This window comes from Armigeres subalbatus, chromosome 3, assembly GCF_024139115.2.
Source record: "Armigeres subalbatus isolate Guangzhou_Male chromosome 3, GZ_Asu_2, whole genome shotgun sequence".
NCBI lineage: Eukaryota > Metazoa > Arthropoda > Insecta > Diptera > Culicidae > Armigeres > Armigeres subalbatus.
Genome location: NC_085141.1, coordinates 219,600,057 through 219,626,846, shown reverse-complemented (window position 1 = coordinate 219,626,846; position 26,790 = coordinate 219,600,057). Strand labels below are relative to the sequence as shown.

Below are 26,790 nucleotides of genomic sequence, written 5' to 3'. Positions count from 1 at the left end.
AATGTTATTTATTTGTTGTATTTTATGCAAGACGCAATTACCGATCTATTCGTAGTCCACGATTTGTATAATAGTAATAATGTATTTTGCTAGCAATAGTAATAGTGCTTAGGTAAAGGTTTCCCAAAATTTGTAGTTTACGTCTCAAAGAGAGTCACAATTATCATTTGAATGCTATCATATCATGGTCACCACAATCCTTCTCCAATGTTTCTTTCCAAAGTATCTTTCGATAAATATTTTTTGTTGATATTCCTAATCTGGCATTTGTATTGTATTGATAATTGATTGTTGTAATAACAGTAATAGTATTTGGTGAAGCCAACAAAAACAGGAACTGAAGAAGAAAATACGACAAGAACAGCCAGTTATAGTATTTATTCCTCCAAAGTTGCATTAAACAATTAGTCCAGTAAATTTATTACAAGCTACGCGATGGTATTTCGTTTCTCTTCACATTTTAAATAATGAACAGCAATACATTGCATATAAAACCATTTGTTTTGGCAATGGAGGTAATAAACTATAGAGGAATATTGTCGCTGGCGAAACATTATTTAAGTTAAATAACAACGCATAATCCATACGTTTTAACTGACATATACTCAACGTGCTTGCGATTGAAAGCAGAATGAATTAGCGACGAACTTCCCATATAGTTTATTATCTCTATTGATTCGATGCATCACCCTTTCACCCCTTTCACGCTGACGCATACTTACGAGCTATCTATAAAGCATGTTTTTTTTTACAAATTACATAACCGAAACAGAAAAGGAAAACGCTGTAAGATGATACATACAAAACTTTAGTTTAGAAAATGTCGGGACATTTGGACCATTCCTGTTTCGCTTTGGAATCCCAGTAGGTCCCCTTGAACACGTGCACCAGACTGTCCGTGCCCTCGTCTTGCTGTTTGCTGAACCAAATCGGTTCGTATGGCGGATAGGGTCGACCTTCGGCAGCTGACTTCTCGGCCTCAGCTTCCCGTTCACGTCTCCGGGCTCGCTGCTTCTCCTCCAGTCTATACAAATATATGGAATGAAAATTTTTGTAACACGGGATTGAAAAAACTGAAAACGGAAACTGAAGAATGTTCTTAAAGTCTCCGATTGAATATGAGGAAATAAAAATGCTAAAAGGAAACTTAAAGATTTGCGTTTGTAGGGTGATTTCAATACAATAATTGTTTGCTTCATTATGAGACAGCTTACCTTAGCTTTTCCTTATTACTTTCGTTCCATTTGCCTTCTTCCATCAGCCGTTGATCGGGTCGCAAGCGCGAATCAGTTGGTGCAACATTAGGCTCGGGTTCATTCAGCTGGCAGGCAAGCAACGTAAAGTTGTAGTATTTATCACAATCAGTTGGCGGAAGCCGCGAGGTCCACGCCGTTTTGTAGTTGCCCGTCTTGTAGACGGGGTTCTCGGCCGAACCACTAGTGGAAGTCACGGGCGCAATTTCAATTTTGCTATCCCATGTACCGTTTATCACCCATTTGACCTGGTTGGAGCTGTCCATCGCCACACCTTTCACGCGCCGCTGTGTGTCTCTCGTGAAGTACGAGTACGGAAGGTATTTCAGGTGACACTTCACTCCCTTGGCGGCCTTTTCGCCGTAGATTTCCATATCTCCGTGGTTGTCAACCCAGAGCTTTCCGACAATGATGTTGTGTACCGTGGTGGTCACCTTGCGCCACGTGAACTTGTTACCCGAGGCAGGAAATTCAACGTGGGCGTATCCAAGTGGAACTATCTGTATATATTTGCCCCGAAATTTGGACGTCATCGTGAATTCTTGCCAGCATCTCCAACCACGACCTTCGCAGTATTGTGCTGCCATGGGTGGATGATGGGAAACCTGTAATTGGAGAAATAAAAATTGATTACCCATTTCGCGGAATTACATTTTCCGGAATAACCCATTTCACAGAAACATAAAATACACTCACTTGTCATAAGACGAGTTTGTACAATCCCATTGAATTCCACCACTTAATTGTATCTTGACAGATACGTATTTCGACCTCAACAGTAAGGCCGTCTTCAGTGTCTCGTACTTGACTCGACTCAAGTACGAGTCAGTCGAGTCAAGTACGAGACACTGAAGACGGCCTTACTGTTGAGGTCGAAATACATATCTGTCAAGATACAATTAAGTGGTGAAATTCAATGGGATTGTACAAACTCGTCTTATGACAAGTGAAAACATTCCACTAAAAAGCTCAAAATATTTTTTTTAATAAAATACACTGTTATTTTAATATTATTTTGAATATTTAAGGACAAGTCTCCCGGAATCCAGAATTCAATGCATTCGGATTTTAGCTAGAGATTTAAGGTGATAGCTCTATTGCATCTCCTGTAATAGCCCATTTCAAGAACACATGCATTCCGAAGATATATTCGTGTACAATAAGCTCCGCATGATTACACCCACATATCATAATGATATCTGAAGTGTATTCACACTCCCTGAATCAACATTTCTTTTCACGCCTTTCGAATCTGGCGTGTATTTAGTGATAAAAAGCATTATTCTTGATTCCCAGTAGACCTGTGCGCCGAAGTATTTGTGAACGGCGGCGGCGTAAGGCCATGTTTACGGCGGCGGCGCGATTCGGCGTGAAGAATTTTTAGTTAAGAAAAAAAGTTTCACGCAGCAAGCCATATGATTCTTTTTATAATTTTTTTGTACAATTACTAGCTACAGTCAGACTGATGAAGTGAACATCCTAATCGGTGTAGCTTGTATGTCCACAGCAAAAGTTTACATCAAATCCTCCACTAGCATATTGCCGCATCACAGCACATAAGTTCATAGGAAAGTAATTTGGATACAAATCCAGAAATTCGTTTAGAAATTCCTTAAGATATTCCTCAGAATATTCGAAAAAGGAATTTCTCGAATGAATTCCTTCATTTCTTCGGAAATTCGTTCCGGAATTTCCTTGAAAATTACTTTACGGAGTCTTTTGGGAATTTCTTTAGAAATTCATTCGAAAACTTTTTTAGGAGTTCCCTTGAAAATTCCTTTAAGAATTCCTTAGAAAATTTCCATGAAAATCTTTCAAGAGGAATACCTACGGACACTGTTTAAGGAATTCGTTCGGGAATCTCTTCTGAAATTCTTTTGGAAAATCTTAGAAAATTTTGTTTCATCAAAGGTAATTGCCTATTTCCGGGGATTAAACCACCCGACTTGGACGTTAATTTACAATGTTATGAAAACTCATATGTGAATATGTACGTTATGTGGAAGATATTTGATATATACCTATATATATACCTAGATATATACCTTTGATTGAACTGAACTTGAGTTGCGTGCTCTTGCCTACGCAATGCGGTCGGGTCTGAGCTTGACGACCGACTGGCAAATAGCTTACACAACCTCACTTGATCAGTACCGTTGCTGATGAAGAATGTGTATAGCCGCCAGACATTCTAAATACTCACGCTCCTCTAATGTGGACGTGTACAATACACATGTGGAAGTATTGGCTTGAGAAATGGATTGCGAGTGATTTGACTATGCGTCCAATTTGGGAATCTCGAGCTCGTTCAGTAGCCGCTAGGTTGCGAAGGCCGACGGAGGTCCTTCGTAGCTTAGTTGGTTAAAGCACCAGTCTAGCGTACTGTTGGGTCATGGGTTCGAGTCCCATCGAAGGGAAAGTGGTTACCTCCCTTTTCCAAATCAATCTCTTCCACATAACGTACATATTCACATATGAGTTTTCATAACATTGTAAATTAACGTCCAAGTCGGGTGGTTTAATCCCGGAAATAGGCAATTACCTTTGATTGAACTGAACTTGAGTTGCGTGCTCTTGCCTACGCAATGCGGTCGGGTCTGAGCTTGGCGACCGACTGCAAATACAACCTCACTTGATCAGTACCGTTGCTGATGAAGAATGTGTATAGCCGCCAGACATTCTAAATACTCACGCTCCTCTAATGTGGACGTGTACAATACACATGTGGAAGTATTGGCTTGAGAAATGGATTGCGAGTGATTTGACTATGCGTCCAATTTGGGAATCTCGAGCTCGTTCAGTAGCCGCTAGGTTGCGAAGGCCGACGGAGGTCCTTCGTAGCTTAGTTGGTTAAAGCACCAGTCTAGCGTACTGTTGGGTCATGGGTTCGAGTCCCATCGAAGGGAAAGTGGTTACCTCAATACATTTTCCAAATCAATATCTTCCACATAACGTACATATTCACATATGAGTTTTCATAACATTGTAAATTAACGTCCAAGTCGGGTGGTTTAATCCCGGAAATAGGCAATTACCTTTGATTGAACTGAACTTGAGTTGCGTGCTCTTGCCTACGCAATGCGGTCAGGGTCTGAGCTTGACGACCGACTGGCAAATAGCTTACACAACCTCACTTGATCAGTACCGTTGCTGATGAAGAATGTGTATAGCCGCCAGACATTCTAAATACTCACGCTCCTCTAATGTGGACGTGTACAATACACATGTGGAAGTATTGGCTTGAGAAATGGATTGCGAGTGATTTGACTATGCGTCCAATTTGGGAATCTCGAGCTCGTTCAGTAGCCGCTAGGTTGCGAAGGCCGACGGAGGTCCTTCGTAGCTTAGTTGGTTAAAGCACCAGTCTAGCGTACTGTTGGGTCATGGGTTCGAGTCCCATCGAAGGGAAAGTGGTTACCTCCAATACATTTTCCAAATCAATATCTTCCACTTAACGTACATATTCACATATGAGTTTTCATAACATTGTAAATTTTGTTTGTAAATTCATTCATTTTTTTTAAATCGATGTTTACGTGTTTTTTTTTAATTGAAAAAAGTTTAACACACAAATTCCCTCGGGAGTTTCTTCTAAAATTCATTTAAAAATTCCTCCATATTATGATTCGTTCCGGAGTTATTCCTGCAGAAACTTTGTATAGTTTACTGAAAGATTTTTTTTAAATACTTCCTGGAGGAAGTTCCAAAGAAGTCTTTGAAAAATAAATAAAAGGCCTTCCCGGAAGGTTTTCTGAAGAAATCCTTAATTCCTGTGACTTTTCTAAAGAGATTTTTGAAGAAATTCCTGGAGGAACTTCGACTTTATTCTTGAAGGAATAATCAAACAAGAACCTGAAAAGATTTTCGAACAGAATTTTAAAGAAGGATTTTTTAGTGGATGTCCCAAACAAATAGCTATTGGAACTTAAATAGAAATTCCTATAATACTCTAAGAATTTCTTCGAAAATCTGGACAGTAGTGAAACAAACTCAGTTTTGACTCTAGAAACAAGACTACATGCCAAGAAAAACTCCCAAAATATCTAGATTGCGAATATTCGGATATTCTCAAGAATTCCTTGGGAATTTACTGCAGGAGTTCCTTCGAAAATTTCTACAGATTTTTTCGTAAATACCTTAAATAATTCCCTAGAAAAGTATATTCAGGAATTAATTCGGTAAGACATCAAGAAACTCATTCTAACATACCTTCAAAAATTCTGTTGGGAATTCGATCGGGAATTTCTCTAGGAATTCCTTCAAGAAACGTCCACAATGAAACCAGCTTTTTTTTTTGAAATTTTCCTTAGGGATTGCTTCGGAACTTCTGAGGACCTTAAGAATTATCTTAAGGAACTCTTCTGGAAATTCTTATAAAAATTCTTCTAAGATTGATTTTGACAATTCCATCAGGAATCCCTTCAAAAATTCTTTTTGGAATTGGAAATAAAAATTTCTACCCATGTAGATGGGTACACTTCCCCCAGTTGTAATGGATTTGACGCACCTTCCTCAAAGAAACTAGCCCTCGAAAAGCTCAAAAAGGATTGCGAATCTATTTATTAGTCTGTTGGATTACACTGTTGAAAGGAGATCCCGATGGCTTCGCGTAAGTGTCTCTGCTTACGGGTCTGCTGCCTCCGTTTTTTGCCGTTTATACAGCAGTGTATTGAAAGCAGAATTGTATTTAAATTCGATTGTAATTTTGGGTGGAGCCGCATGCAAAGCAAGACTCAAGCCAGAATGATGGATTACTGTACATACACACATATTTTTGAAAAATTCCTTCGGAAATTGTTTTAACAATTCCTCTGAAACTTTTCCAGGTATTCCATAAAACATTCCATTCCCTCGGCAATTCTTCTAGTAATTCTTTCGGAATTTTCTCCATCCTTTCCTTCCAAAATTCTAGAACAAACTTTCAGATATCAGATACAATTTCCAAAGAAATTACCGACATTCTTAGATTCCATCAAGATTTTTTTTGGACATTCCTCCTGAATTTTCTCCAGGGATTCCTCCAGAAAATCCTCCAAAAATTACTACGAAGATAGATCCAGAAATTCCTCAAGACTCTAAGCAATTTCTTCAGGTTCATTCCTTTAGAACTTTCTCCAAGACTTCCTTTCAAGTAAACCCACAAATTTATTTGGGTATTGTTTATCAACATATAGTATTGGGTATTTATTTATTAGTCTGTTGGATTACAATGTTGAAAGTAGATTCTCTCTATCCCTCGTGCTTCGTGTAAGCGTCTGTACTCAGCCTCAGATATTCATCTAGTATTTCCTTCGTAATTTTCTCCGCCATTTGCTTCCAAAATTCTAGAATGAAATTTCGGATATGTCCGTATGAATTCCTAGAGCAATTTCCAAGAGAACTCCTGAAGAAATTCCCGACATTCTTAAATTTCTTCAAGAATTTTGTTGGACATTCCTCCAAGAATTCCTTCAGATTTTTTTCCAGGGATTCCATAAGAAAATCATTCAGAAATTACTACGGGAATAAATCTAAAAATTCCTCAAAACTCTAAGAACTTTCTTCAATTATTGCTTCAGAACTTCCTCCAGGATGTCATTTGGACATTATTTCAGGAAAATCAAGACATTTCTTTGAGCATTTTTTATCGAAATAAATGAAGCCCGTTTTTTTCAGAGCAATTCTAGCAATTTAAATACAAAGAGGAGTGAAGGAAATGTTCAATTTGATGGGTCACAGATCCTATCGTGCTCCAGCTCCAGAAGCCAAATTACCATTTTTGTATTCGCATACAACGAGGCAATCACATTGATACTCCATGCTCAGGGAAGTTTATATAAGCACTAAATCAATTAAGATATGTAACATTCAAACTTTTAAAAAGATGATGAACCACCCAATGCGACCAGAATGAGGTTATTCCACATGATGTTACATATGAGATTAGAAGTTCATCACTACGCTCGTTGATTTGTAGGTCTGTTGCCAAGTAGTTCTTGAATGACCTCGCATTTAACACGCCAATGCCGGTAAAAGTGTCAGAGATAAAAACAAATCTGCTAAAGGTATAACAGCTATTTAATTAATGCCTGATAGGTTGCCTTGGTTCGGTAGATGCAACACACTATATACTGTGATTTTTGTGTTGGCCAATCATCGGCGTGAAATACGAAATTCGGCGGCGTGGAGCCAATCGGCGTATGGCGCGCCGCCGATACCTTCACCGGCGTCGGCGTACGTCAATAAGTGTCGGCGGCGGCGGCGTGGCGCGGCGGCGCACAGGTCTAATTCCCAGTTCTACAATAAAGCTTACCATATTTTGCTAATCATCCTCACGCTCACCTGCTTTGATGATTTCACTTTTTACCTTTCTCGTACAACAAAGTACCGAAAGGCTGTCATTTCCCTACGAAAACGAACTTGAGTTTCCGAGACCCATAGTGTTATATACCAATCGATTCAGCTCGACGAGCGGAACAAATGTCTGTCTGTTCGTGTGTGCGATGTGTGTGTGTGCACAAAATGCCATTAAAACATTAGCCAATTTTTCACATAGTTGCATCCGACATCCGACAATAATGTGTTATAAAAAATGCCTTATGTATGCTCTTCGTGGAGTTTCATAGTACTATAAAATTGTCCGAAAGCCAAAATTCGAACATTTTTTCCAAGTGTTTTTTCTCATTCGTTCGCTGTTTACGTTTTCGCTTCGTCGCGTTGGCGTTATTTTCGCACTCTCCCAGATTATGCTAAGCCGTTCTGGAAAATGACCAAACTACTAAAATCCAAGCCTCGGCCCATTCCACCTTTGATCCCACTAGACAAAAATGGCTCTAAGGATCGCTTGATAACTCCTGCAGAGAAGGTCGCTGAAATAGGTCGTCACTTCGTCAGCTCACACAATCTTGGGCAGAACATCGTCAGTCCACACGAAGCAGCCGTCAACGAGCATGCTAACAACATCCATTTGATTCCCAACGACTTCTCGGAGGAGTTGAAGATCTCAGCTGACGAATTGACGGCCTATATCAAATCGTCGAAGAACATGAAGGCCCCAGGCTTCGACAGCATCCTGAATCTCGATCTCAAACACATGAGTGCTCCGTTCTTTGAGCATCTCTCGCTGATTTTTAATCAGTGTCTCCGGCTCAGCTACTTCCCATCGTCCTGGAAGTCAGCGAAAGTCATCCCCATCCGGAAGCCTGGGAAGGATCCTTCCTCCCCCAAAAGTTATCGACCCATCAGCCTTCTCTCAGGGTTATCCAAGCTATTCGAAAAAGCTATTCATCATCGGTTACTTGAGTCTGCCGAAAATCTCAACATCTTGCTCGAGGAACAGTTTTGTCTCCGACGCGGTCGGTCAACTGTACATCAACTGACTCGAGCTACCAACGTCCTCAGACGGAATAAGATTGTCTCAAAAACATCCGCCATGGCCTTACTCGATGTCGAGAAGGCATTTGACAATGTATGGCATGATGGCCTGGTGTACAAACTACAAAGCTACAATCTTTCCAGCTACCTGGTAAAAACCATCAACAATTACCTGTCGGTAAGGACATTCCGGGTCTCAATCAGCGGAGCGAGTTCCAATGCGCACAACATCGTCGCAGGCGTCCCCAGGGCAGTATCATCGGGCTCCTGCTTTTCAATCTGTTCACCTCCGACATGCCAGAACCTCCAGAAGGCGGCATTCTGTCTCTGTTCGCAGATGACACCTCCATCGTCTACAATGGTAGAGTGATCAGAGCGCTAGTGGCAAAACTCCAACGAGGCCTGGATTCCGACAGAGTACCTCACCAGCTGGAAGATCTGTATCAACGCGACGAAGACCCAGGTAATCATTTCCCCCCACTCTAAATCCCCTAAACATGTTCCGCCTGGGGACTGCAAAATCATGGCACGACCGTGGAATGGGCCAATGAGGCCGACTACCTTGGCTTGACCCTCGACAGCAAGCTTATTTCCAGGCAACAGGTTGACAAGACGGTGACAAAGTGTAACGTCTTGTTAAAACTACTGTACCCTTTAATCAACCGTCGGTCGTCATTGTCCCTGAAAAATAAGCTTGCTGTCTACAAGTCTACAAATCATCCTCCCTGTGATCGAATACGGCATGCCGGTCTGGGAGAGCTGCGCTATAACCCACCACCGTCTGGCCGGGATAAAAACCTTACATGAACGTTTTGGTGAGTGTAAAGAAAAGTTTAGGGTTCGTTGCGCCTTCTCGGACCAAGAAGCGATTAGGGCGCTTGTTCCCATCTAGGTTATCAAATTATTATTATAAATAGGTATTAGTGTAAATAGTTAGTTGGGTTATCAAATTTTAAATTACCTTATGTCTCCTTAAGGTTAACATGTAAAATTGGAACACAAAACAATTATCTTTACAAAACAAACAAGAAAATGAATGAAGATAAAGGGCCAGGTGAACACAAAAAAATGAAAATAAATTGAACTTAAGTTAAAAAAATCTTGTACATCATCGAGGTGTAAGTGTAAATGCTACATTTATTACCTTTTTGCGCGAGAAAGGCACCATCACCGCTAGGTGGATTAATATGTTTTATTTAATTCAAAAAATTTGTATGACGCGTTTGACTCGACGTCCCGAAAAATCAGTCAATTAAATATCAAATACAGGAAATTTTGGGTTTGGTAATTTCTTTCACATGTCCTCCATTTTCAACCAAATGTCCTCCTTTTTGGCACGATTTTAAGGAATTGTCATCCTTTAGAAAAAAAATCATATGGTCACCCTACACTTGCTGCTCGCTTGCGGTGTCTTTCACTTTGAGTAGTATAATCATCATCGAAAAAAGCCAATAAATTAATTTTGATGAGAATATCTTAATTTGCCTGAACCTAAAGCTATTTTTTACGATTAAAACCATACCCATTGTCATCTCTGATTCAGGCAGAAACTATTTTGATGATTTTTTAAACGCATTTACTGCCCATGATCGCATATTTGAAACATTTGCATTTATGTTGATTTTATAAATCGTTCCATTTCCAGCTTACCACAGATAAGCAAGATAGTAAAGCATATTTTACTGTTGTGGTATAAGATGCAATAAATTGAGCTTTCTGAGCGATTCACAGGCTTTTTACGAAATGAACAAAATGCGAGTGTATGCGATCATGGACAGTTTAAGGGTTAGGCAATTCTTAATCCTGGAGAAGACCTTGTTTTTTATACAGTTGGCAATACCGCCCCAAGTCGACGTATATCCAAAGATTTATATCCTATATTCTCCTCAAATTATTAATGTAGATAGGCTATAGTTATATAAAAGCCTTGGTAAATATCAATTTGTGCTGAAAATGAGTAATTTTGGCTTCAAACCTTAAATTATGTAGGGTAGGATGGGGCCCTCCTTAGCCGTGCGGTAAGACGCGCAGCTACAAAGCAATACCATGCTGAGGGGGGTGGCTGGGTTCGATTCCCGGTGCCGGTCTAGACAATTTTCGGATTGGAAATTGTCTCGACTTCCCTGGGCATAAAAGTATCATCGTGTTAGCCTCATGATATACAAATGCAAAAGTGGTAAACTGGCTTAGAAACCTCGCAGTTAATAACTGTGGAAGTGCTTAATGAACACTAAACTGCGAGGCGGCTCTGTCCCAGTGTGGGGATGTAATGCCAATAAGAAGAAGAAGAAGGATGGGGCAAGATGGGTCGCCTAAGGCGAACTCTGAATGTCTCAAAACAGAAACATTTTAATTCTACTTTTCAACGTCGATCTATAAAAATAGCTCATAATATGTAAGCCAAGGGAAATAATAAAAACTCCACTTTTTATTGCATTTTGAGTCATTAAAGTCTATTTTTCTGTCAATCAAAAAATGACGGGGTAAGATGGGTCAAACAGCGGGGCAAGATGGGTCACCTTTGAATTCTGCAATGAATATTGTTTTCATTCCCAATATTGAATTACACACAGATAGATAGCTTTTTTCCATTGATTTTATTGAATAAAAAATAATTTTTAAGCCTTGGATGAAGAAATGGCTCTACATTTAAAAATGTCTGCAAATTCTTAAACAAGTCGTCTGAGTATTGCTTTCTTAAAGACAAAAAATAGACATGTTCAATAAACAAATTAACATCATTATGTCAAAAGTAACCTTAAAAAGATTAAACCAGCAATGAAAAATATGTTTTGAATACGAACTATGCCCTTCAATATGTGCTGACCCATCTTGCCCCATTTGCAAGTTCATGTTAGAATTTTTAATTTTCGATCAAATTTATTTATTTCAACGCAGTTAGTACAACATCACCTACATTACTTATAATACTTTCACTATGTTACTAAAAATGTTTAAATTTTACATTGCTCGACGAGATTACACGTTTTATAGAAAGTGTGTTTCGCATAAGAAACAATGCTGAAACATATTTTACCTTGCCATACTTTACCAAAATAAAATTTTATCGTCAAATCGAGTGACAATAAAGTAGAAGCAAATTATTCCTCCTACAAAGTCATAATCTCCATATTAAAATGTACACGATGCTCAAAAACGGCCCTGACCCATCTTGCCCCGTGACCCATCTTGCCCCGCCTAACCCTAACTATACAAAATTATAAGAAAACTCGAATTTCAACTAAACCATGTTAAAATCAATATTTCAAGAACAAGTGAAGTTGTCAAAGTGCGTTTTTCAGTTGTATAGCCCTTTCACATTATTGTTGACCATTTCTCGTAATAATAATGTGAATATAATGCTCACTTAAGTCATAATCAACGTTGACTGTCTTACCCCATATAGCGATCTTGCCGCACTTTCCGCTAAATGTTATTACATCTAATTTTCGCTGGAAATAATGCATATGATGACGTCTAATGTGAAGATTCACTATATCAAGTATTATGTGTGGCTCATAGTCTGACGGCAAAAAAACACTGTGAAAAACATTTGTGGCATTTGCAGCTAAGCTAAACAAATAATGTCTCTAATTGAATTTTCGGCAAAATGGGTCCTTCCGCGAAATGTTTTTCCGGGATTGGGACTCCGCGAAATGGCATCCCGCAGTTTGTCATACAACCCTAACTAAAAATTGTCCACAGTAAAGATTGAACACTATCATACTACACCCAGTTCTTTTTTTACACGGTTGGGTTTTACTCAATTATGACCTTCAGCGCTAATGAAACTATGAGTTAACCCCTCGAAAAAATTCACAAAAAATCAAAGAGAATTCAAGCGGTATTTAAATCTGTGTGAGTTCAGAGAAAGTGTGAAGTTCAAGACACCAAGAAATTAATGAATACCAACCGTGTAAAAAATTGGGTGTGCTTCAATAAAATAATGATTGCACTAAAATTAGGGATCTGTTTTCTGTAAAATGCACTTAAACAGACAGGAAACTTTATCTCCCATAAATCGTATAAAAAAATGGCAGGAGATCATTTTTAACTTTCACGAAACCATCATATTATTGAACTAGTTTTTTAAAATTTATTATTTATTTTTATTTAAGTTAGATTAATCACTCATTGGAGTAGTATTTTTACTCAAATTCTTTGAAATATCATTTTTCTTCTTTTCTTGGATGATTCTTTTATGTTTTCTTCTGACATTCCATGGGAATACATTGATTTAAATCTTCATGAAATCCCTTTGTAAGTTCTTTTAAAATTCATGAAAAAATCCTAGATAGATCTTTTTTGAAAAGCCTTTCTTGCTAGACAAGCTGCTTTTTCAAATTAATGCTTATTCCAAAGCTGATTCTAATAAGAATATATTAAATGTTAGACGTACGCACTCAAATAAATATATAAATAAAATTACCTGTTCGTTGATACACCTCCAACCGAGATCATCTGTCCGGTCGCATTCGTACGTTTCACCGAGAAGTGGATTAAATGGTTTACCGGTGCGGTTGCTGGTGGTCGAATAGCTCGAAACAGTAAATGCCGTTACGTATGCTAGCTGCTCGCAGGTGTCCTTGCACGTTGCGGCTTTGTCCAGTATTTCCGAATACTCAAAGTCCTCGGTCAATCTTTGCATTGGAATAAATTGTTTCAGTTATTGGATAGATTTTCCACCAGATTGAATGAATATACGAACCTTTGCAGCATCGAAAGGGGTTCGTTGAAATTAACCGGCATGGGGATTTTCGACAAATCCTTGCCGATGCAGTTCTTGATGATGGACCACAAGTTCAACGGATAGTTGGGCTTGTCAGGAACCCGCGTTCGTCGCCTTCGTGCCACCCTCGAGGATTGATTGTTGTTGGAGAAGATTGGTGTTAGTGCTTGATTACTGTTAACAGATATTCTATCCGTCACGTCCATATTGTCTAGACTATCGGTGACTACTAATACCTGTAAACAGAAGACAACCAGTTAGTAATTTGTAGGCACAGCTGTACAATAGAAAAAAGTAGTTTCGAAATGAACACGATGAGCCGTTCTTATACAATAAAGCGAGTTTTTCTTCTCAACTGTTTTACCTCGTACATAATCACATTTTGAACCATATTTATGTAATAAAATAAACAAAATATAGCCAAAAGCCCAAAATATTTTCAGTTGTCCAAAATATCATCGTTACCCTAGATTTTGTAATTACTTAGTATTTTAACTTAGATGAACATGCAATTATGCAAACATTCAAACATTTGGCCTTCACGGCCGTGCGGTTAGCGGCGTCAGTCGTCTGGCCGTATTTGCGTACTGTGGGGTGTGGGTTCGATTCTCGCCCTAGTAAGGAGCGAACTTTTCATAAAGCGGAAAATTCTCCATTAGTCCAGTGGGTGTTGTGTAAATGTTCTGTCCGTTGTGTAATGCGTAGATGTTAAGTATTCAATCAGTGCGACCTCTGGTCGAAGACGGTGATCATATCTTAAAAAAACTTCAACGCCGTTTAAGCTAAAACCCCCTCTGACTTTGTAACAAAATAATCACTGAATTTTCCCTATTAATCAACTAATGCTAGTCACCAGTCGATTTCAGAGGTCGAGAACTACAGATACAGTACTTGAGCATCGTGAATACAAATTTACTGACGACCAATGTAATCAGAGTTTGCCTTAATTTAGAGCTAGCTCCTGTTGATTCAGGTGGCGATTTAAAATGGTTACAATTAAAAGCCATCTGTACAAATAAGAACTGAGAAAAAATAGTAGAGTCCATTTCGCAGTGTTTCACATTGCCTACGCTCAAGTCGATTGATATATTAGGCGTCTATACATGAAATAGCTCAGCTAACAAACTTACTTGCTGTGTTTCACTATTGCCTTCTTCGCCCTCTGAGGAGCTACCCGTAGCGTCGTTGGAGTTACGTCGGTGGTGAGCGACCGGAATTTTCAATATGAACGAACTGTCCTCTTGTGAAGCAACGGAGCCGCCTTCCTCTTGTGCATCGTAGAACTCGTTGTCTTCGTCGTCGGAACCGGAAGCCGCTGCATCTGTAACAAAGAGAAAAAAAGTAAAAAAAAGATTAATATTTAGGGTTTTTAATGAGTCTTGAGGGCAAAGCGGGCAAAGGTGAAGAATTGTAAAACCACACTGAATAGCTATTCTAACATGACTAGTAACTTTTGTAACGCTGGTAGTATATGTATTCATATTTTCCAGTGGCCTCGATCTTAGATATTAAATAATTCAGAAATAACTAAATCGGTCCTTGATCTGAATGAAACTCAATAGCGTTTATGTTTAATGATAACATGTATTTCGCCTTATGGAGGCCTAATTTTGTAAAATCAATCCCCTAATCAAGCAACTGCATTTGATAGGGGCCTTCCTTAGCCTAGGGGTAAGAGCACTTCCATGAAACAAGAGTATCATCATGTTGATCTCATATACGAGGGCAACAAAAATGCTAATTTGGCTCTTGAAAACCGTGCAGTTAACTATGGAAGTGTTTACTACTCAATACTAAGTTGCGAGGCAGCATTGTCCCAATGGGGGATGTAACACTAACGGACGATCAAAAGTGAAGATTGGTATGCGTAAGCAGTGGTGGAGATTTAGTTAGAACTTCAGTCGCTTCGCCGAGTCCTATAGCGCAATCATCCGAAGAATATCACATTGATGAACGAAGGAACCGCTGCTATTTCATAGTACTGGATTGGGTAAATGCCACCTCTAGCGCAATGTGTAGGGGAGAAAAGTGCTCTAATGCACCCTCGGAGCAAAATGGCCTCACTCATAAAATCATTCATAGAACATTTATGAACGAATATTGCCATCATGATTGATTCACACTCTATACAAATCCGCCCAGCACGTTGTTGGGGGCATAGTGTGTGATGTTCTCGTTAATAAAATAATGTGAGGTCGCTTGACTGTGGATATACAACAGTAAAGCACATGTGAAGATTGGACAAATCAAGCATCCGAAAGATATTCAATTTTCAAAAAAGAGCTAACCGCGGTGGAGGTTGGTACTCGGGACCTTTAAGTGGTCTTGTTGTATAGGGGTTATCACGTCTATCTAGAGAGTAGGAGGTTGAGAGTTCTAGTCCCTCCAAGACACGTGGATTCTTTTTCGCAAATTGCATATCAATTTGTCCATTTCGAAACATGTGCTGTGCATTGCATATGCACAGCCAAGATATTTAACAAAAAAATTATTGTTGTGCGGCCGATTTGCCGAATAATATGCAATTAGTTTTCATTATTTTGTTCATTTCATTGAAGGCTTGATGTAGTTGTTTATGAGAAGTTGTTTAAGACTAACGCCGAAGTGGCTTGTGCAGTTGGAGTTTGTTGTTCGTGATTTGATAACCCTTTCTCCAGTTGTCATAAACCTAAAAAAAATATCAGAATCAACAGTTTTACAAACCATTTGATACAATGCTTTCCTAAAACTAACATCATTATCGCTAACGCCAAATCAGATCAAACATTATAATAATCACTTAACTTAACTCACTTAACATTCAACAATTGTTATTGAGTAGAGGACAGAGATCTGGTATACGTTTTTGTCAGAGTAGACCGGGGCAAATTTAAATCGGTATATAACAATGGCGGGTTCATTTTTACCATAATTTGTACGAGTCAAAGGAAGAGGAAAAAAGTTGACATTCTAAAGTCCAATATGTATCCATTTTTAACAGCATGCTCCTAGCAGTAGGTTAGGTATTACTTGCAAGCATGCGATTCAGGAACAGTAACGTTATTTTGTTCATCAACCGGAAGTATCTTTTTTTCTGCTGAAACAGATTTATGAACCGCCAAGGTTGCGACACTGGCATTGGCAGAGATGAAGCATTCGAAACAACAACCACCAAACGGTGGCAACTGCAATGATTAGCTTTGTAGTGAATCGAACGAAATAAAACAAGCTCTAGAAATAAAACACTGAGTAAAATATATACACACAAATACATATTGCAGCTAACAAAAATTTCATGACGGAATGTAACGGGCACTATGATGAGATAGGTAGTGAGTGTGATTTATTATTATCTACTTCCGAGCTTGGTGTGGAGCACCGGCTCGGTAGTAATCTGTTTGAAAACAAAGCTGAAACGTGATATTTATTGCTTATGCACAATCATGACTTTGCGAGCATTCGCATTGATGACTGGAACATCAATTTTGTCTTTCCACAAGCCCGTAATTGTGTACAAACGGACAGATATAGGGGGTTAGGACAATCTGGGATTCTTTGTTATTATTTGGGGACTTGAAAATCTTTTTAATTGCAACTTGAAATTACTGTACATTTTAGAGACGAGAGGAGCAATAATCTATGTTTACCTCGTGCAACAGGTAATAAACATAGGTAACTATTGTCATTTACAAATTTCAAAAAATCTACTTTAGCTTCTTTAATCAGAGCACGGAAAAGCCTCTCATAAAAAATTAATTTGATCGAAATATTAAAAATATTTGGTTCGGTCCGCTTTGCTCATATCAAGTGATTAAAGCTCATAGTCTGAACGTGGTCTAAGACAATAGCAGTAGTCACTTATCCTCTAAAACGTGATCTATAAAATCAAAAGTGGTGATTTTCTGTTTTCGATGAACTCATGGAAGCAAATTGCACTTTTTGCTGGCAGCTTTCGGGAAGCAAAGCACCACGCGTCCGCGGTTCTTTTTTCTGATATAGACACGTGTTGAGGAGCGCCGTACCAATATGATGTATTGGCGCTGTACATCATTGGTTAGTGGGCGTTTGCTTTGTCAGATGTTTCGTCCAAGTGTGGAAATTCGCGGGATTTCATAACTCCATGTCTATTATTGTCACACTTTTTTACCGAACATATTCCAGGCTTTGTTTTGTTATGTCTTAAACACAATAAAAATGAGAAAATATGGTTTTTGGTCCACAAATTACGTACCGCAAAAAACGTGGTTTTGGACAGCCTCTTCCTCCATGCAACAATGAGTGTGCAGGAAATTGCTCGCATGGAGATTTTCGTTTACCCATTAATAGGTACTTTTATGTGCTATCTCTTTCTCTCTGCAGAAAAATTACCCATTTTTTGAAGTTCGGCGGCATAACTCATTAATGGGTTATGCCACTGAACTTCAAAAAATGGGTAAATTTTTCTGCAGACGAAAAGAGATAGCATATAAAAGTACCTATTCCACGAGCTACGAGCAACAGACAAAATTTGGAGATCGTTCGTAGTGTATCCATAAAAATCATCGGAAAACAAAGATGAACAATTTGTTTCAAAAAATCTTAACGTGCAATGTTCATTGTCTAATTTTTACAATTTAACTGTAAATCGTACATATGCAAGTAGGGTCACTGCTCCTGGACTTCATTTGTTTCTTATTTTTGTGATTTTTTTTAGCTGTGAGCACGCATGTTAGCAAAAAGAAGCGACGAAATTGTTGCCGTATTTCTTTGTTTCGCGATGAGATGAATATATGTCTAGGAAAGAAAGGAATAATAATATAATGAATCTGCGATAATTCATTATAAATTCGATTTTTTTCTTGATTACAACTACTTTTGAGTGAAACAGTATTTTTAGGCACTTTAAGGCTTGAAAATCACTGAAACAGGGTCCGAACCTAAACGAAATAAATCGGAATGTTCAGAAGACTTGTAGAGCTCACCAAAAGCTTTTGTTTAGAGGTTGTTGCATTGATTTTCGATATTCATATGTCATGTTAGAGTTTTTTGAATCTTAAAAATAGCCCAAAAACACTAAATCGACTTGAGCCACCTTGAAATTATATCCAAATTAAATGGAAATTTAAGAGAAGGTTTATTTGTGATACGAATTGTAATTCTGGGCTGACCGGTTATATTTTTGATACTTTTTGAAAACATAAAGAGGTCTAACATGTTCGAAAACCTTATTTTCATGGCTTGTAATGATTCGAAACAGTTTTTGCATTTTTTTTATCTTTATTCGTTATCTATTGAGAGCGATATCTGCAAACACTCTTGTGACATCTGAGCCAATCCCTTGCCTTGAAACGGAACCGTCGGCGTTGTAGGGATGTTTGTGGTTCCTGTATTCCATATTCAGCAACCGATCTACGAAAGGCTTTTGTATTGTGTTCTCTCTTGAAGTCTCGATGTAGTGATTTATGGTAAAGGGTGGTGAAGTGGCAAAATGCAGACTCGTTAGGTGTGGACTGTGGAGGGATACCGAAGCAAAATATAGCTGATTTAAGAACAGGAACAAGACGTTGAGTTTGCGGTATGCAATGCAGGTAAGCTCAAGACCGCACAGAAGCCGACTGCCTTTAGGGAAGATCCACAAAGTACATCATGCAAAAATTGATGATCTTCAACCCTACCTCCTCTAGGGGGGCTAACTTGATTCTAGGTGGGGCTATAGCCCCCCCTAGCCCCCCTGTAGTTACGCCAATGGGTATGGATACCGGTCCTAAGGCGCTTCAACTACCCGGATTAAACGTTGGGGCAAGAGAGACGGTATAGCTATAGCGTTGTTGCTTTTTGGCGTGAAGACTGGGTTGCTGACGAAGGGGTTAAAGATTATGGTTTTACTTGGCTAGAGCAGCGGTTCTCAACCTTTTTCTTGAGAGGTACCCCTACAAAGTTTTGCATCCATTGAGGTACCCCCTATTTTAAAGCCGTAAAGAGAACAAGCGTAGCTAACAAGATATATGAAAAACAGACCTGAAAGCTAACGGGATATGTGACTCACCAGTCACCATTATTCAAATGGTTCCTATCCTGAAAGTTGTTTACAACACCGTTATTCCGTGAAACTTTCCAATTCAAATAATGTTTATACATGAAGATTTCAAGCCTCATGAGAAAAGGATTTCGAGTCTCTTGAAAGAAGACTTCTGAGCCTCTTAAAAAAAACTTTCGTAGCTCTTAAAAGGAGACTTTTGAGCCACTTGAAAGAAGGTTTCCCAGCCTCTTAAAAGACCTTTTAAAATGAGGCTTACGAACTGCTTTGAAGGAGACTTACAAGCTTCTTACAACGGAACTACTCAGCTTTTCAAAAAAAAGTCTTTCGAGTCTCTAAAATAGGGGTTTCCGAACCTTTCTAGATTTTTATTCAGAAGCATGTTTTTCAACATTTTTTTACATTTTTTCACTTCGTCGGACGACATTTCGAATGACGTTTGGTCGAATGACATTTAGTCCAAAGGGCATTTAGTCGCATGGAAATTTAGTCGAATATTGAAAGCGAATTTCAGTCGTGCGGGTCCGTACACTAATAACGTAAGCAATTTTTCTGGGTTTTTCAAGCCCCCTCCCCTCATGTAAGATTGTTTCTATACAAATATTTTTTTATTTATATGGAACGTAAGAAAATGGCAGACCCCCTCCCCCCATAAGTGCTTACGTAATTAGTGTACGGCTCCTAATAGGTTATTTAGTAAAATAAATCATTCATTAAATTTTAAGCTAAATTTAAATAAACACAAATCCACAAGAGGTCTGGAAGAAACTGATTAGAGGAATACAATGGAGAAGAGGAAGTTCAATCAGCAGCGGAAGAAACGAATACGAATAATGAGGATTTTTAACCTAAGCAAATGGAAGCTTCTGGATGGTGGATTATAGAAAAATTGAAAACCTACAGAAATAGCAAAATATTAGGTACGGGTGGTGAAATATCCTTGGTTCTAGTTTTCGGAACGGGCTCAAACACCAATGATATCAAAGTTATTTTGCCAATACTTCATCGTAGTCGACATTGGAACATTTTGTTTATTGACATTTTGTCGAATGACATTTGATCATTTCGTTTCGTCATTTAGTCGGAATGACGTTTAGTCAAAGGGACACTTGGTCGATTGAAAATGCTTTTTGTATTCTTTTTATTAATTCTCTTTCTTATACTCAATATTTATACAATAATTAGTTCAGTATAAAATTCACTTCCAAACTTGATTCGATAATTATTGACCGAAATTTTTTAGTTTCGACCAAATGGTCATATGAATTTCCGACCAAGTGTCACTTGGAGCAATAATTATGTTACTTTTTGAAAAACCACAATAAATAATTTATTTTTCAATTATTATTGACCCAATGTCTTACGTCTCTAGTGTGTTAGGATTCATTTTCGACTAAATGTTCCTTCGGGGCCCTCCTTAGCCGTGCGGTAAGACGCGCGGCTACAAAGCAAGACCAAGCTGAGGGTGGATGGGTTCGATTCCCGGTGCCGGTCTAGGCAATTTTCGGATTGGAAATTGTGTCCACTTCCCTGGGCATAAAAGTATCATCGTGTTAGCCTCATGATGTACGAATGCAAAAATGGTAACATGGCTTAGAAACCTCGCAGTTAATAACTGTGGAAGTGCTTAATGAACACTAAGCTGCGAGGCGGCTCTGTCCCAGGGTAGGGATGTAATGCCAATGAGAAGAAGAAGAAGATGTTCCTTCGACCATATGTCCATTCGACGTAAAGTACTTTCGATATACCTATATTCTAAAAGGTATTGATTCCTATGCTGATTGTGGTAGGCAAGTTTTACTAGCTTTGATTTGCCGAACATCAAGCATATTATGCACAAATCTGCCTTTAGAATTAAAAATTAAACAATTATCAAAACTTTATCAATAAGTTTTTATTTAAAATATTATGCGGATGTATTACGCATTTTTGTCTGAGGTACCCCCTGGGGCCAGCGAAGGTATCCCCATGGGTACATGTACCCCAGGTTGAGAACTGTGGTGATGATTTTCATATCAATCAATGGATAGAAAACACGAGCGAACAAATTCAGAGAACTAAAATGTGAGGTCTCCAATTAGCCTTGCGTGCAAAGGCGTAGGATTGCCAATCCGGAGATGGCGAGGTCGATTCTCGGTCCGGTCCAGGTTGTTTTCGTGTGGGAAACTTCCTTGGCATAGTGTATCCATTGTACTTGCCACAAAAAATACACATTCATGCATTGGCGGGCATATAAAGCTTTCAATTAATAACTGTAGAAATGCTAATAGAAGTAGTTGAAAAGCAGGCCAAGCTGCAGTTGGAATGTAGAGCCATTGAAGAAGTATAAAAAGAAAATGTGAAATTGACAAAATCGCGAATTTTAATACCTGAAAATGATTTATAGTGATAAATTGTATGTGATGAACTTAATTATAATTAGAAAATCACAATACATAGTGAAGGATAAAAAATATGTAGACTGGAATTAGTAATATCCAATTTACAATTTATAGAAGCGAACATGTTTTCTTATGTGATGTATGAATGGTTAACATTTTGAATATGAGGTTTTGGATGTGTACGTAAAACCCCAAACACCAAACGCAGCTAAGAGAGCATAGCGGAAACACTCTTGGCTTGATTTGCTTACAAAAAAGTGTATATTGAATCACCCAAATGTGGGCGAATGTGCGAAAATGCCTTCGTGGAACTTCAAAAGCTATATTTTTTTTAAATCGAATTACATACGAAACATGCATGCAACATTATTCTTATCTAAATTTTGTATAGGTATATTTATAATATTCGATGTGAATAGTTTGGCCGAAGGCAATCTGTCAAAATTGTTTTCTATCACTTGTAGGACTAGCTTTTGCGTGCATATAGCGATAACCTCAATAATGATCCATCTATATGGATTGAACAAACCCCCGTCGCAGTGTCGTATAAATATGCTTTGACCGTATATTTAGTATCACTGTAGGAAAAGACGAAACGAATCGTGTTTCATTGATTGAATGGTAAACAAATTAAAATGAACTGCTGTTATCCTTGAACAGCAGACGGTTGAAATAGATAGCAGTTGAACAATGAAGATTTGTCAACGATGTTTTTTTTTATTGGCGCTTTCTTCTCACAACAGTGAACAGCATTGTAAAAATGCGTTCATGGACGTACGGTTAGCGGCGTCAGTCGGTGTCGTGGAGCCCGGGTTCGATTCCAGCCCTATTAAGAGAAAAAAGTCGTGAAGCGAAAAGTTCTCCGCTGGTCCACTGGGTGTTCAGAGAATGCGCTGTCCGTTATATAATGCTAGGTGTTAAGTATTCAGTTTGTGCTACCTCTACCTAGAAGACGGTGATCCTGTCTTTTTCCTTTTATTCATATACAAACTAATCAAATTCCAATCCGCGAAAACCGCGACTGTAAAAACATATTTTGATCTGATTTTGCTGTACATTTCTAAATTGCATGATCTGATATCAAACTGTGTACTCATTTTGTTTTCGGAACCCATATCAAATTTGTTTTCGATTTGCTCTCATCGATAGCAGGAATAGTATTCGATCTGATGTCACAGTAAGATTTTTGTGCTACACGTTTTGTTATTCTAACCGTTAAAACAACCAAAAAGACAGGGGCGTCTCGTGGACTTTTGCTACACCTGTTCTACCATGCTGATAAAAAAATATTCACCAAGCTGAGTGGTTTCGAATGAAAGTTGGACATGTAATCTAATATTAACCAATTAACAACTTAACCAAATATTAGAAAAAAAAACAATTTAAATAGAAAAGATTTACAAAACAATAAATGACTTATTTTTCTCTTTTGTTACAAAAATGTTTTAAATTTAGATGCACTTAAAATTTTAGACTCTCGCAGATAGTCTAAAATCTAACTTGGTAACAGTTGGCAATAATTGGATATTGCTCAGAATAAAGATCTTTCATATCGGCTCATTCCACCATTCAGGGTACACGGATCGGCGCTAATATTTAAACTCTCACATATTTTTTTGCTATGAAAGAAATGTTATTAACCATTATTAGTATAATAATTATAGTATATAATTAGTATATAATTATACTATTATTATTTGATGCGACCCCAGATTGTGACGACCAATGAGTCACATTTAGAAGCTGAAATGTGTTCCAGTTATTTAATTTTTCAAATTTAGTGAAAACTATACCTTTTTCTCTATGTTGATTGATTTTGAGTATTCGTAAAAAAGCATTATTTAATCTCTCTTTTGAAAACGCAAACAACTGTTTCCAATCATCGGCGCGAAAGCGTGCGCGGTGCGCCTTTCGGCAAAGCACAGCCCGACACTACGATCGAGCCTAACCGAAGGTGCGCATCGTTGGTTGTTCTCGCAGCGCGTCGAACGGGTTTGACTCCTGCGCGCATAGCAGAACTTGCATCTAAACGTACTTGCTTCGCTTGCGAAAGAGGATGATGTGAGAAAACGGAGAAAGCTGGCAACGCTCACGCTGGTTCTCTGCGCGCGGAGAACAAGTGAGCACACCAAGGAGGAAATTATTTCAAATCATTTGTCATGGCGCAAAACTATAAATTTGACTTCTGGCAGCGCTGCTGTTGGTTCTTCATTATAGATCGTACGACTGGCAAAAGCTTTCTATGTGATGGGGTGTAGTTTTTCAGAGAAACACACATTTAGCTGCAATTTGACTGTACGCCAAGCATGTGGCGTTAACTTCATCTGCTTACGAAATATTTTGTTTCTTCAGATGTTTAGATGTTAAAATCATTGGAAATATTACGTGAAGCTTTGTTTAAAAAATTTACTGGATAAATTATTTGCCAAGACATTAATTTCTTACTTCTGACCTAAAAATAGTTACCTGTTCCATGAACAGGTAGAACGTATGGACGAGTCGCCCCTGCAAAAAGATATCAAATTAAGTAATCATAGTCGGCTAAGGTAGCCTCGCACCTCGGGAATTTGGTTCGCGGAATTTTTCCCCATGTACATATTTTTACATATGCGATGTTTTCGAGATTTAGGCACGGAAAATCAAAATCCCGACCCCATTTAAAATACACGGGGGTAAAAATCCGGCGGAAAATTTTCCCGAGGTGTAAGCCAGCCTTTACCTGGGTTCGCCTCACCCAAGTGACTGGTTGCAACATGCCTATTACACATGTTATAAAAAAACAATTTTGAATGTTTTCGGGAAATTTTTTAATTTATACACTCGAATTGACATCGATGCAATGCGTTTTAAGTTGGTTGTGTAGATGGCAGTCTGTAGTAAAGTGGACCTCACTTATATGAAAAATTCTAATTATTATTTTCCAGGCTGATACCCTTCGAGAGAAAAGCCTTCGAAAAGAAAAAGTCAGTAAAATTTAATATGTGTGATGTAGGGTTTGGGTCCTTCCTTAGCCGTGCGGTAAGACGCGCGACTACAAAGCAAGACCATGCTGAGGGTGGCTGGGTTCGATTCCCCGGTACCGGTCTAAGCAATTTTCGGATTGGAAATTGTCTCGACTTCCCTGGGCATAAAAGTATCATCGTGTTAGCCTCATGATATACGAATGCAAAAATGGTAACCTGGCTTTAGAAACCTCGCAGTTAATAACTGTGGAAGTGCTTAATGAACACTAAGCTGCGAGGCGGCTCTGTCCCAGTGTGGGGATGTAATGCCAATAAGAAGAGGAAGAAGAAGTGATGGAGGGTTTGTTTTTTTAAGGAAGTTGGGAGATTATGATTCTTCTGGATTTTTTCTAGATTTTAATTGTAAAAGTCGTTAGTAAAATACAGGTAAGTTACTACTCTTCAACTCTTAATTTCAACGATTTGCTATATTTCTGATAGCATCATTATTTGGACAGTACGATATTGGTATTTTACTTTCCGGGAACAGTCCAATGAACCGGTTGATACCCAGTGCCCAGATGAGAAAACCACTAAAATATTGCATGTTCCTGATAAACCAATGAACACCAAAAATCCACCGATGGAACCGAGGATGGGGCTCTGTCCTGATCTCAGGTTTCTCAGGGTGCCATATGATTTCCAAGGCGAATAGCTATTTTGTTGATTATACATTTGATTCTAACTCCAAATGTGAAATTTATGAAAATAAATTAATTTAAATTATATTTGCATCGTAGAATCCTGTTTTCTAATTCAATATTGAAAATTAAACAGAAATTAAAACAAAACATGCAACTCGACAAGGGCTTGACGATCCATAGCTCGGCGGGGGATCAATCTGGATTTTAGTTAGTGCAAATTTACGGAACGTTAACCTTTGCGAATAATTCCTCAGTAATATGGATTTGCTCGTTGTGTTGCCCTAATTCAACTACAAACCTAGTAAACTGATAGAGTAAATAATTACAACATAGCATATAATCGGTTTGTTGTTGATAATAGTGCGACCGAAACAAACTAGTCTGCATGTACCATCTGCGCACGCGCTAGAGATAACGTGCACGTGATCTTTGTACACATAACAACGACGCCAGTAAACGGCTTGGTTGGCCGAAATTCGCATGATAACCTCAGATTGTGGCAAACTTTATTGTAGTTTGTTACTTCTCCACGTTATACGCTGATGTACCTATGTCAAGTGCTACTGTCCTGGCAAAGAAACGAAACAGCTGGGTGACGTGTACGATGCGTCACTTTCGTTATCACACATATGGTTTGTTGATGATACTTTCCATTTCCTCGAATGATATCAACCGAATAAGTATAGAACGATATTCATTCAGTTGAATGATAACCTCATAAACCTGACGCTCACCTTCACTGATTAACTCCCTGCGAACATTGCCATTTATTTTAGGGAGGTGGGGTAAAAGGGTCATGTGCTTTATTTCAGCGGAGACGTACAATAATGATTTAGGTAATTAGGCTAAATAAGGTTGCGTTATCCTTAGGAAGTTTATGCTAAATTCTTCGATAATGTTTTCACGGGTAGAGTAGTTATCAAGAGGAATGATTTAAAGAAAATGGTTAACTGTTTTCGAATAATATTTTTTCAACGGATTGTCGTTAGAATTTAAGGCTGTGTTCAACTTGCCGTAGTCGCGGTATGGATAAATGGTCCGTTCTATTGTTGGTTATATTCATGTATCCAACTGTATCCTACTGATTTTTGTTGTTGCTGTCGTCATAGTCGATGATAATCAGTTTCCTAAACTGGATGTTTTCGGGTGGGAAACATTGTCGGCTCCCTTGGCATAGTATATACATTGTACTTGCACACAAGACACATATTCATGCAATTCGCGAGCAGAAAAGCTTCCAATAAATTATTTACTGTAGTAATATTAGAAGAACACTATGTAGAAAAGCAACTCAAGTTCCAGTTGGACTGTAAAACCATTGAAAAGGAAGAAGAAGGAAAAGCTGAGTACTCTGAACCGACAAATGTTGCAAACTCATGGTGGGCGGATATTATTGTCTTCTCCTAATTTATTTCTGTCTAGTAGTACCGGGA

The 26,790-nt window shown here is 38.5% G+C and overlaps 1 protein-coding gene across 3 annotated transcripts in view; it reads right to left on the bottom strand.

Annotated features, from left to right (window-relative positions):
* Positions 1 to 360: 360 nt before the first annotated feature.
* Positions 361 to 26,790, bottom strand: part of LOC134219972 (oxysterol-binding protein 2) — a 116,896-nt gene continuing 90,466 nt past the window's right edge. For all 3 annotated transcript variants that reach the window (XM_062698887.1, XM_062698888.1, XM_062698889.1), the window contains 5 exons: positions 14,466 to 14,656; positions 13,315 to 13,571; positions 13,036 to 13,246; positions 1,215 to 1,858; positions 361 to 1,024 (listed from right to left, as the gene is read on the bottom strand). In XM_062698887.1, coding sequence (XP_062554871.1) covers positions 814 to 1,024; positions 1,215 to 1,858; positions 13,036 to 13,246; positions 13,315 to 13,571; positions 14,466 to 14,656 — 1,514 coding nt within the window. In that variant the 3' untranslated portion in view covers positions 361 to 813. The remainder of the gene's footprint in view (positions 1,025 to 1,214; positions 1,859 to 13,035; positions 13,247 to 13,314; positions 13,572 to 14,465; positions 14,657 to 26,790) is intronic.